Source organism: Lycorma delicatula, chromosome 1, assembly GCF_047948215.1.
Source record: "Lycorma delicatula isolate Av1 chromosome 1, ASM4794821v1, whole genome shotgun sequence".
In the NCBI taxonomy this organism is placed as follows: domain Eukaryota; kingdom Metazoa; phylum Arthropoda; class Insecta; order Hemiptera; family Fulgoridae; genus Lycorma; species Lycorma delicatula.
In genome coordinates this window covers 298,947,806-298,962,220 of record NC_134455.1, presented here as the reverse complement: position 1 = coordinate 298,962,220, position 14,415 = coordinate 298,947,806, and the positions used below count along the sequence as shown (strand labels likewise).

Genomic DNA, 14,415 nt, shown 5'->3' with positions numbered 1-14,415 from the left:
ACAAGCATACGTTATATTTTCCAATGTTCTTACAAAAACTGGAAACGGAGAACAATTGAACTCGGATGAACTGGCATTAATTGAATTCATCAGTAAAGAAGAAGCTACTATTGCTTGCCCTTTTAGAATACGCCTCTTTTTATTAATTAATGCTGTTAGGAATTATAATAGATCTATAATAAATAAGGCAGAAAACAAGGTGATTTTTTGGGGGAAATATATCGATCTATACGGGTTGCTATGATGTTGAACAAGAAGCTTTCATAAAGCAGAAGTTCCATAAAATGTTGACAATAAAATGTTACGTAATAACACACTCGTATTGATTACATATTAAATGTTGACTACTAATGTCACTCTATCGGATGGCTAATCGTGCTGTAGGAAAATTGTGCCACATAGATTATGATTTTGATGGTGAAGTTTGCAGAGTTTTGATCATATTTATAAATCTTGAAAAATTTGGAAGAAAATTTTGAAGCAAATTTTTGCGATACATGACGGATCATAATATTTTAATTAATACTATACTAGTAGCTCAAAGATCATGCAATAATATTAAAATTACAATTTCCAAGCGTAATTATATTCCCGTAGTATCGGCATGCGCAATAACAATTTATAAATCACAAGGAGGGGCTTTCGACGAAGTTGAAAGAATATGAGAAATCACATTCTCGAAGATTAGTACATGTTATACTACCAATAGTTACAAGCATTACAGGCCTGTGTATTGTGACCAAAATTAACATTCCCCCAATTCTTTCACGGTCGAAAAGGATCTACATCTCTCAATGACTTAAAAAATAAATTTGAATGATTATCACTGAAAAGGCACAAAACAATCCCTTCTGTGTTAATAAAAGTAATTTCTAACAGAAAGGGAATGCCAATAAATTCATTAAATTTAACAAGTTAAAGGCACATGTATTGGACCTTGATGACTATGTTATGCAAAATTTAACTGTATTACTTTCATAAACTTGGGTCAACAAGAAGAAAACAATCTATATTCCAAATTTTCTTTGTGTTGCTAAGTTTAGAAGACCTTAATGCGGAACTGCAGCTACTCTACACAAAAATAATAGATAAAAAAAACTTGTAAGTTATAGATGGATTTAGCAATTACTCATTTTTAATCAGATGACTTCATATGGATCATCAACTGAGAAATTTGTAAGACAAAATGTGAAGCAAAAACTGGGCTAATAATCATAATGGTTGCTGTTTACCTCTCACCTATCAATGTGTAAATAAAATAGTCGAATTTATCTATGAAAATGTGCTCATTTATACAACAGGGTCTGCTTTGCTCAATTGGAACTTACATCAATTGCCAATAATTTTGAGCTGGATTTTAGTGTAGATTTCTCTAAATAAAATAATTCAAATGATTTCTTAAAAACCATATTTAATTTAAATATGTCGAATGACCCAAATGAGTGTACAACAAAATATGGAACTAAAATTGACGAGTTTGTTTGTTTTTCTAGAAATTTAAACAGATTTCAATCAAAAATCTGTATATCATATTTTAGTTACCACATGCCCGTTGTTTTATTCTTAAATTATGATAATATTGTATTGAAGAAAACATTGATTTAAAAAATCAATCACATAAAGATTCAGAAAAATAATTGGTACAGAGTTAAGTGCACGCATTTTAGATCTAATGATTATACGAATGGAAAGAAATAATGTTATCTATTTGTATACATATAAGATATATACATATACATATATATAAAATATTAATTTATGTCTATTTTCTGATTCATTCAAGTAATGTCATTTATAATGTTAAGATCATTAATATCTATATGTTACTTCAAAATATTTACGATCACCATAAAATAATATGATTACCGATCACATTACATTTACTTCGGCCGAGTGGTTTTAAGCACACGCAATTTTTGTTTCAGTGCCTCTATAAATGACATCTTACAACCCAACTCTCCGAGTTTAGAGTTTGTATGTTAGCCCACCTCAGCGGGTCCCGCTGGGGAAATGTGGTTTCATACAAAAAATAAGTTATTTCGAGGTAGGAACATTTTTTAAGTCCCGTTTTATATTAAACTCCTGAAAAGTTATTTAAGAATTCCCATACTTTATTAAAACTCTGCACTATTAAATATGTATATACAAAGATATTAAATATGCACATATATAAATAAAATTAAAATCAAATAATTTTTAATGTAATATATATTGTAGATATTGAATTTTCAATGAAGTAGTACTGATTCTCTTTAGAGATCTTAAGTAGATGCAAAGTTTTGAACTTCCTAGTCGAAAACTTAATGAGGAATAATAGAAATTAAGTACCGTAATATTGATTTACCATTTGTATTTTACAAAGCTTAAAGGTTATACGTTATTCTTATTGTTATTGTATATTCTATTATAATTTAAAATAAATCAGTCTAGTGAACTTTAGAAATTAGAGAGAAGAGACAATCTTGGAAATAAGTTATTTAAAATTTTAGGTAATCAAACGTTAAAAAATTTTACATCCGTTTTTTTCGTTATCATAATTAGATTGCTATAATTTAATTGCATCCCTACTCAGTAACTTTCACATTTCGCATGTTGGGAAATACTAATCTGTAGACGTATTGTGTTTGGACTTTTGAGATTGTGGCTTTATTTTATATTGGTGACATGACATAAGTTATTTAATATCAATAGTTTATATTAAACATTAAACTAAACTATAAGTGATAAAGGAATAATATAGGCGTACTAGTTTTAATAAATCTGTAGCAGATAAGGGACTAAAAAAGAAGTTAATTGACTTTTACACATACTCAAAATTAGGCTTTTGTAGGAAAAAAATGTGATGAGAACAGTTTTAAAATATATTATAAATTTCTAAACAAAGAAAACTTAGGTTAAATGTGAAAACTTTATTTATCCAATAATAAAAACAGATTAACTTTCAAAAAAGAAGTTAATGTAGTAACGGATAAAACTATATAGTTTAAATATACAAAACTAATCTTAAAAAGGAATTGTAAAATAGGCTTACTAAAAATATTCTTCAAAGATTGTGTAAGCAGTTACATCTCATTGGGAAATAAATATGTTCTGTTCAGTCTAAATCAATAATCTGAAATTGAGCTCATTCAAAACTGACATTTCATAACTTCTTAATTTCCGTTCTGAAATATACACATCAGTAAAAACGTGAAAGAAAATATATATGGTCGAGTAAAAAGTGTGTTTTTTTTTTAATTCTCCTAGAAAAGCAAACATAATAATTTGGGTAAAAACTTTTGAATAAAAGAGTTATAATTTTATTTTTGTACATCCTGAACCTGCAGTATTAAGTTTCATAAAGGTATTTCAGTTTAATCGCCCGAGGCGATTTTCCGTAAACTATGCATAGCAAAAGAAAAAAAAAACATTACCTCTGACGATATATATATATATATATATTCATTTTTCAAACATGCTGTTCTGTATGTTGAAATATAATTAATTATTCATAATTTATAAACCATATTTGAGGTTTATAAATTATAAACCAATTTGTAAACCATCATCTTTGAGCAAGATGATCTATTTAAGTTGGTTTTTACATCTAACTAATCACTTTAATCAGTCTTGATTTTGATGACGAAGTACCTCAATAGTGTTTTAATAACTGATCATGGATCTAAGAGGTTCAAAAAGGCCTTATTATCTTGAAGAACAAGGAGATCCGACGTATAAGTGAGAAAGGATTTTTAAAGGTTAACTTGAAGGTAAGATCAGTCTTACTCTGTATGTGTGTATCTGGTGGTTTATAAATTATGAATAATTAAATATATATATATATATATAGATGCACACACACACACTCACACATATATTTATATATATACACGTGCACGGACTCTACATATATATATATATATTATAATATATAGTGGCTTCAGTGGCGTGTAGTAGGCACGCCCGCCAGAACTATGCCCTCCAGGCGGGTGGCGTCTCGGAATGGGATTACTAAGTGTCCAAAATTGATTACCTCTTGTGTAAAAATATTTTTTTTAATTGGTGAAAATCGATATAACGAAATTTAAATTAAAAATTTAACTCTAGTAATTTATACTAACGAATGTTTAGCGGATTTTCCGCTAGTGATCAGTACAATCCGGTGCTTACTTTTTGGTTATAGTTCATTATTTTATGAAGAAAAACAATCACATAAATAAAAAAAAAAATATTATTAATGTATATTTTACACACACACACACACACACACACACACATATATATATATATATATATATATATATTGATATATACTCGTAATGGACACATGAAAAAAGCCAGATGATACTGCAAGGTATCAGATAGATTATACTATGGTTAAGCAGAGTTTTAGAAATCGTATTTATTTCATATTATCTTTGTTTTCATTTAAATATTCTATGGTTTACTGATCTGTGAACAATGTCCGATCATTTACTCTTTTCTTATGAAAAAATTATGTTTTGTTAATTCGATATTTATTTCTTACCTTTATCACTCAACTAACTTTTAAACTGTTTTATATAAGACACACCTCAAAAGCATCCAATTTTGTTATTATTGTTTTCTGATATTTATATTTTCTTGGTATTAAACGCTTTCATTTATTCTCATGAATTATAAAAAAAAAGAAAGTGTAACTCATGCATTTAGGAAATTTCTTTCTAATTTCCAAATTTCTTTTTAAAATTAAATTTCTTTTCCATAAAAACAATTTGGTTGTTCACCAGTTTACTTTATATTCTTTATTTTACATGTTAATCTTAATGTTATGAATTTCTTCAACCATATTATATATTATTTTACTAAAAAGTGTTAAAATGTGATAATCGATTATTTATTTTTAAAATAAAAGCTTAATTGAACTAGCTCATGCATTTATTTATTTCTTTTATTTTCTTTCAAATTGTTAACTGTGAATGAAATTATGAAGTGCATGTTCCAATTACGCTTTATCCAAGCTTTAAGAGTTTTTTTACTATTAATTAATAGGAATCAAAATACTCAGTTCTTCCTCTTCAGGGAATTTACAAATTCCCTGAAGAGGAAGAACAGAGTATTTTAAAATTACCATTTCATTCCTACTACTGAACTGGCAGAATATCAGAGTTTGATTAAACATTAGAATTTTTGATTTATAAAATTATTTATTGAATTTAATGTCAGAATAGTGATTGAAGTATACTTTTTTTATTTGATTGACTTTTATTGATATGTTACAAATTAAAATATTTTTTCAATGCTCATTGTATCGGATATCTACGTATGAATATAATATTTTTCCTATAACAAAAGGACGTAAAACGATTTGCAAATCCTAGCATATTTTTAATCTTTTAATCTTATTTCTATTTAATAATTTTCATTCAAAATAATGATTAAAAACCTTTACAAAACAAGGAATCTATATAACAAAATGTTCACTTATTGAAGTGAACATTTTGTTTAACAATTGCGTTAATCAATTATTGTTAGTATGCATTACAGTTAATTGAGTACATGAACAATTTAATGTTAAGTAATTGATGAAAGTGCATGAAGAATTTCATTTTATAAGGCATTTTTGTTGGCTGTTTTACTCTAATTGCAATTTAGTATTGCTCTCTCAATAGTTAGTCGTATTTTTAGTTCATTCAGTGTTAAATATTTAAGAAACAAAGATTCAGAGTGTTAAAACCATAATGCTTCATTAAAGTACGATTAGCGATAATGAAAATTAAGAAGAAAAGATCGCTTTACAGTAAGTTCAAATAAAGATTACAAAAAAGTAAGTTGTCTTGTGCTTTGTGTTGAGTTTTACTTTATGTAAAATAGAAAAATGAACATTGAGGAAAAACGGTGATAAAAATTATAATAATTCGACATGAAAGTCTTGCATGTGGCTGATAGTTTTATTTAAAGAAGAGTAAAAAAATTAAGCGAAATAAATAGATTAAAGTTTGAGGAATTGCTTCAATGAAAATTGTGAAGAATAAAATTTGAAATTTATTGAGAAATAAAAGATTTGGATAAATAATTATCTTAAAGGATCAAAAAAGGAAATCGTGGAAGATGACAAAGGAAGTGGAGATAATATAAAACATTACGGTTGAAACAACAAATGTCAGATTTAATGCGCTGTTGGAAACACAGAATTTTTTCAATTATATCATAAGCATGGAATTTACCATACTGGAACATGCCAATTACATCCCTTACTTCAACAACAAATTACGTAAGTTCCGTTTTTAGACATATTTCCCAATTTCCTTTGAAAACCGTCGAACATTTATTTTTCAGAAACTAATTTTTCACTTTAATTATTATAATTATTATTAATTTATTATTATTATTTATTATTTATTATTAAATTATTTATTATTATTTAATTATTATTATTCACTTTAATTATTATTAATTATTTATTTGTGTGAATACTGCAATAAGATTATAATATAGCTGCATAATAACAAAAGTGGAGAAGGAAATTAAGTACAACTTCTTTTTTCTTGAGGCCAGAAATTCTGGTGTAAAAGTTGCATGATAGAAGAAGTTTCCATTTATTGCAGTATTGTTTTTTTAAGGTGTCACTGGATATACTAATTTTTGTTTGAGCAATAATTAACTGATTTATATATATATATAAGCCTACACAATAGTGGCTACCCGCAGCTTCCCACTTGACGTGCAGCTTGCGCTCTTTGACGTTCATTTGTTTGATTTGTATTCTCGGCAGATCTGAATGCTGCCTGAAATTCATGTTTATGTTTGCAGGTTTCTTTATCATCAATTTCCGTACTAACAAATTTATTCTTATTTCTATATTTTTGTAAAATTAATCGAAAAATTGTGGTTGGTTAGAGGCTACACTGAACAAGTAATAGGGTGATATGGGTAGTTTTTTCAAAATCAAATGTAGATAAGAATTTTCCTCTTGTTTGTAACCGTTAGTGTGCAAAATTTTATCGCAGAGTAAAAGTATAGATCTGTATAAAAAAACAAATGAGCATATAAAATTCTTATTTATATATAGATTATATAAAAATAAATATATATTTTTTAAATTAATCAATTAGAAAAGCAGTAATATTAACGCAACGACAGAAGATGCAACTGTAAAAGAGAGAATTGGTTAAAACGGAATTCACAAAAAAGTACTACTGGATGGAATTCACCCAAAAATATAAGATTGGAGGGAACGGACATCCCCCGGGAAATACAACATGATGATGATCTATGATAATTCCATTTAGTGAATTTTGTTTCATACAATGGGAGAAAGTTTTTTGAATCGCCAATATAAAATAATACTTTGTTTAATATTTTATTTAATGAAATATCATTAAAGATGAGGGAATTTGAAACATATTCAAAAGCCAAGTAACGAACAAGATGTTTGTTATAATAAAATTGTTCAAAACATAAAAACAACAAATAATTTATTTTAAGAGATTGATACTCGTGGAATTATAAATAACTGATTCTTTGGAGATAGTACTAAAAAAATATTAATTTTAAAATACTTATTGAAAAGATTTTCCTTTGTTTCCTTTTACTGTACACTGGGCCAAATCTCTTCATGTAACTGACGTGTAAGAATACAAAAATAATTTAATTGTGCACATAATGCATTTGATTATTTTTAAATGTATGGTGAAAATCGTGCTAATATTTGCAGTTGACTTATTGTAACGTAATTATACATTACCACTATTTATGTTTAGTAAAATAAATATTGATTCATGCAATAAAAAAAAAAAACAATTATGTTCTATTAGTAATATAAAAATACAGTAAATATTAAATTTATTCTAGTACAGAATATTTTCATAAATTATATCTTAATTAAACTGTAAAACCGTATTCAACTTCGGTTAACGTTGTTGCACTAATTGTTTGACACACATGAATTATCCATCCAGTTGCTAAAGGCACGTTCAGACATTATATTTAATAATTATTTAAAATATTTAATTAAATTCTTAAATCTTCCTACGAATAAAATACAAAATTTTTATGAAATAATGGCCTTTAGTACAGTATGAATTTCTGTTAAACGAAAACGATCAGACATATTACTTTTAATTCCATTTAGTACTTTATATTACTTTACTTACATGAGGCACTTGCACTAACAGAAGGACCATTTTGTCCTACATTATTCGTTTCTGAAACAAAAGGTAATGCAAATAAATTTAAATAATAATACATAAAATGTAGATAAAAAAAATGTTAAGTCAATGACAGGTTTTATAAAATGTAATTTAAAGTAGGATTCTTAGCATTTAGGTTCATTTAAATAAGATAAAATTTACCCATATTAATTTTGGTTACTAGTTTAGCTTTTCCAGTTTCATGTCCTACAAAGCATTTAGGGATGAACAATTTGTAAAAGATATGATTAATGACATTTAATATTAACTAAAAATAAGTGAGTTTACTTTTTATTTATATAATTTTCATAATTTTATTTATTTTCCATAAATAATAATAACAATTTCTGGAATGACGATTTTTACAAAATAATTTTGCATTTCCTGCAATAAAAATGAAATTACAAAATGAATATCGAATCATCCAAAATATTTTGTAATACATTAAATCAATGTAGATGACAGCTAAAATGAAAATATTGCTTATAATGCCTACAACTAGTTAAATTATTGTACGGATTTTTAAAAAAAATATGTATTTATTCAAGTAATTAGATTTAAACATTAGGTATTAAAACAAAAAAAAATGTATACTTTTTTACGAAGTAATTACTTTAATTATGAAACTAAATAATTTTATTCAATACTACTACGTAATTTAGACTGAATCGAAAAATTTATCCAAACAAGCAATGGTATGCGTATCAATAGTAACTCGTTTGGATAAACCTTTGGATTAATCGGGTTATAATTTTTGTATACCATATACAACATTGAAAGACTAAATAAATAAACACACAGTATATTTATTAATCATAGGTGCTGATAATGCCTCAGAAAGTGATTGAAATTCAACTACAGATGTGGCATTTTAGTTGGATTTGAATGCCCATATTACTGGATCATGTACAGATTTTAGGTCAGTGTGATTCACTTAACTGCCTTGTCCAGTAAAATAGGAGTGAGTACATGTACAAACTATACCTAATCACCTTTAATCGGTAAGTCTTTTATAAGGAAGTATAAATAAAGTTAAAAAACTTGTTAGAAATTTTAATCTCATAAATTCAGCATGGGTTATGCTAAATAAAAATTAATTATAAGTTTCGATTTTTGTGTTTTATTAATTCAGGTAACTTATAATGCTCCAACATATATTTATTGAATTTATTTTATGTTTTGTTTTAAATTTTGTTCTTTTATCATTTTTTAAAATTCATTTACGAATTTGGTGAACTCATTCTGTGCCTATTATAGTTTTACACTTGGTAACCGTGTAGTTTAATATAATTTTTATTGTAGGTTGAGCATACTATTAATCGTTAAATTTCAATAATCATTTATCGTATTTCAAATATAATTAAATAATATACATGCGCATTCATAATATTACGAAAGTGTAATAGATTTCCATAAAAGTAGAGTACGAGTGTTATAAGAAAATTCTTATCGATATATTTTACGTATGTTTCAGATGGAAAGAGTATGCAATGTAATATAGTTTTAAAAAAACGAAATATAAATTATTTATATTAAATGCAAATACTAACAGAAGTATATTTATTTATTTACTTAAAAGAAGAAGAATCCATTTCTTCTGCATTAAAATGTAATAGGTAGCAAAAAGAGCTACTACCGAATATGACGGTTGAAATACATTCTAAAGTAGGCTAAACGTGGATGATATCTACAGCTGAATAATTTAAAAAGATTTTTACCGAATAAGATATCACTACTGATACGTGTTTGTAAACATTATGAGAAAAATATCGAAGAGGAATTTAAAATAAGGGAAGAAAAGTTTTGAGCGCGCACGTATGCTTGTTTGGTAAAATCTAGAAAATATAATGGCGTGTTCTGAGCCCAATCCTACATCGTACAAATCCATTTACAAAAACGTGATCGCTCAGGTTCTACTAAGCTGACAGATTTTGCAAGCAATCACACACACCCTCAGGGGTGATTTTCATTGGTTACAGTGTTCTCTACAAGTATCAGAAAAGACAGATATTGTTATATATTTAATAGAGTGGATAAATTTAAACATAGAAGAGTAGAAAGATAAGGAGATATAAGAAAATAAAGCTATATAAATTGTGTATTAATTTTGGAATGGACGTTTCAAAAATAATTATTATTTTACTAGAATATAGCTTCCGGTGTTTGGTAGGATAATCACAGAGATTATAAATTACAATATTATCATTCTATAAAACGTTTTATAAATTAACGATAAAAAAAGTCAATAAAAGGGACTTAAATGAAAATGAAAATAACTGTTAACTTTAAGGAAAAGTATTTAATAATGAATTAACAAAATAAACTGTGTGTTTGTGAATGGGCATAGGTGTGCGTGTAAATAGAAATCATGATATTTTGTATAAAACTAAAATGTTTAAACCATTGATTTCAAGATAATAATATTTAAATTAATTTATTATTTTTTAATTTTTAACAAAGTTAAGATTAGTTGTTTAAATTCTTTAAAATTATAAAGTTAAAAAGAGTATATTTACATTACTATGAAATATTACGTTATCTTTCAATCTAATATTTATGCAACTTTCTTATTAAATAATAATTTTATAATTTACTCACATCACTAAGCCGTGCAATATAATATTACAAAATAATAATAGTTTCTGTCTTTTCTGTTAATATATCAGAGATTTGCACTATTGAAAAGTTAAAATTCTTAAATTTCATTTTAATAGAGAATTTTTCATTATATATTTTATACTTTGTAATAATTAATTTAATTTTTTTTTCCAAAAATTGGGGTATACCTGACATATATTACTAAGAAAATCTTTAATGAGTGATAATTCCAGTATTAACTTATATATTCGTTTTTAAAAATCGATTGTTTTGTGGAATCTACAGAACAGATCAATAGAATCACAAATATTTAAAAATAAAATGTTTTTTCAAATTAAGTGTGTTCTTATCTATATGTTAAAGAAATGTCTAATTTAATTTACTAATCATTTGGCATCGTTGGTATTAATACAATTGTACAAATTAAATTTCCACTTTAAAAAGTGGAAATATCAACATTTTAAAAGTGTATAATGTTTGCGACAGTCGCAAACATCTTACAAACATGTCGTTACTGTCGTATTGAAGTACGATTTAATTTTATTCTTGACGACCGACTATTATAAAAATAACGGTTTAATTTTAAAAAAACGATTATTGGTTTGAATTTAAAATAAAATCCCTGGAGCTGAAGTAACAGATTCGAAAGTACTAGGATTTACACTTTTTAAATTGTTGGCAAGTGAAAATTTAACTTATAACAATTTCAAATTTATTTTCATATATATATATAGCTAACTTAAATGTTAGCTATTTAAATAGTAATTAAAAGTAGAATTGATTTTTCATATTCAAATTCGATTTGATACTCGAACTGATTTGTCCATTCGAATGAATATGAAATAATAAAAAATTAAAATGAGTGCATTGGTTGCGTGGACACATTACGGAAGCGAAGCTTCTTACACAATATTATATGAATTATTAACGGAGCAAAATAACTTATACGCAATATACACAAATGATAAAATGTTTTGTTAATAAGAAATATGAACCAATAAAGAAATATACATATTATAAAAAAGGGAGAAAGCGCGTATACGCATAACCCGCATGCAAGAGGGAGAGAGAGAACGCTTACCGAACATTCGTGTTAGTATCGATATATAGTTAACATGATAGAGCAAGCGAGTGACGCATTTTCGTGACGATATTTTTTTCCCAGTTGACTCCCCATCCCGAAGCCTGTGTTAAAGAGTTTCCCTTCAAAAGCTTAACTTCAGTATTCTTTCATGTTTTATTCTAAATACAGTTGCAAAAATTATTTTTAAGAAAAAAGAAAAGAAAGTTACTCATAGACAAGTTAAATTGTAATTTACCAGAAAGTCTTAAGAAATACAATGAATTTCTGATGAATAATATCCTAATTCCATTGTTTTCTTTATTAAATTCTATTTTAAAAATGATCTAATGTAACCTAACTTTATTAATAAACATATATATATATATATATATATATATATATGTATAAATAAATATATATATATAGCTAGTTTTTTCTGGTCCACAAACTGACAAAGTTTGAGGAATTGAATACTTCTTTGATTTGATTAACTTTTTTGTAATTTTGTTAGCGTTTACTGCATTTTTATTTGTTTTCTATCCCATTTTTCTCTATTACCTTAAGAATTTTCACAAAGTTAATTCAGTATACTTGGAAAGCAATATAAAATATATTTTCTAGTCGTATTTATGTACAAAAAACATAAGAAATAGTTTCGTATGCAATTTATTGGAAAGAAAAAATGAATAAGTAATGGATTTAAAATTCCTAATTCTGCTTGTTATTTTTTTTGTCGGACCTTATTTTAGAGGTAGCTTGTAGAAATAAACTAACAATAGTAGAGTAGTAAGCCCAGTGTACTAACAATAACAGAAATGCGCAACAATCATGTTGGAATTCTATCAGCACTATTTAAGGTTTTATGTTTTATGTTTTATGTTTTATCTTTATGTTTTACGAAATTTTTCTCATCTCACTTCACTTTTCTAATATCAACAGAAGTTTCGGGGGAAAAATTCAAATTAGAATTAAGTGATATAACTTCAACTTCATAGAAAGTCAAAATTTTTGAAATTTTGTCTGCATACGTTTCACTTAAATCTTAAAATTGAAATTCTTATAGCTCCAAGAAATTTTTCACTTGAATGCGTTTTGTCTCTTTTTTTCTATTATTTTTTTTTCAATAGTTTCACGTTTTACAAGTCTCTGTAACTGTATAGATTAATATACTTTCATTTATTTTTCCTTGTTATAATTGTGAAAACGTTTTTAAAATTTTTAACATTAAACGATAAAATTTACAACAAATCTTTTTCTCATTAATAGCAGTTTGAGATAATAGTTTCTACTTTAGGTGTATAAAACTTTATCTTATTACATTCTTGATTCCAAGTTCAAATTTTAACTTTTGCTACGTAGGTTTTTAAACATTATTGGCCCGTATCTGGGTTTCCTAAGCACATAAGAAGCAGTGGTAGCTATTCCACGGTCGTTTCTAACAAAAAGCGTATTAAATTTCTAAATACTACCAATTTACAATATTTTTCATTTGTTTTAGACTGTTTTAAATACACAAAATTTCCAATCAGTATTGTAGCATATTTTTTTGCCATTGTAGAGCAATGGCAAATGACTTTATTTTGACGAGTCAAAAGAAATTTGATAAACTTATGTTATAAATTAAACTACTTCATAAACCCTCAATTCCTACAATATACTAGATTACCGTTTATTGAAATATACGTACTGAAATCTTTTTCGGCACTATTAATGTAGAATCCTAGATAGAGAGAGCCCAGATACGGTTCTAGGACCGATTTTATTAGATTATTCAGGTCAAAAACCATAACAAATCACTAATTCTTCCTCTTAATTAATTAACTTCATAAAAATTTTCACTACGACCTCATTTCAACAGGTTAGCTGAAATCTGAGCGAAATGTTTTACTAGCCTTAATTCGCAAGGACATATACGTACATATAGCACGTACATATAGCATATATATACGTACTTTTTCCATTATTTTCACATGTAGAGTAGGTTATGAAAGACCCCAGAGAACTCTGTCTGAGCATTCTGTTTATATATACGTTACTTCCCGTCTAGGTAGCGCTATAGCTGTAAAAGGGAAAGTATTGTAATCGGTCCAATTTGGGCATATGGGGTTTTCACCGGATCTTGACGCTTTGACATATAAGGAACCCAAAATTAAAAAAAATCGGAGGAAATTTTCCGGATGTGAACGCTAGAATATAATGTGATTGGTGTTGGCCTCTAAATTACCTTTTGTCTCCTGAACTGTTGAACCGATTTTGACCAAAATTGGTCAGATTATTTCTATATATATTGATGCTATTAAATATTCAACTTAAAAGGTCAATGGGATGAGGCTGTTGAGCATGGCCACTCAGAATCTCGAGATTTTGCCTATTTAAGGTCTTTTTTTTAGGCACATTTGCTAATATTTTGCATTTATTAAAAAATAACAGTATTTGCAAAAATAATTTTTTTGAAAAATTGCACCCCGAACCCAAAAAATGCTCTAAAATACTACTACACTATGACGTCAATGGTGAGCGGTAGAATTAAATAAATGAATAATATTTAAAGTGTAAAGAAGTAACTCAGTCTGAATCTCGAACTCGATCGGCCAGTTGACTCAG

General features: G+C 26.7%; 1 protein-coding gene across 1 annotated transcript in view; it reads right to left on the bottom strand.

The window, feature by feature from the left end:
- The window catches only part of LOC142317857 (suppressor of lurcher protein 1-like), a 545,965-nt gene that overhangs the window by 114,314 nt on the left and 417,236 nt on the right, over positions 1 to 14,415 (bottom strand). Inside the window, exon 7 of the mRNA XM_075354406.1 lies at positions 8,115 to 8,165. Coding sequence (XP_075210521.1) covers positions 8,115 to 8,165 — 51 coding nt within the window. The remainder of the gene's footprint in view (positions 1 to 8,114; positions 8,166 to 14,415) is intronic.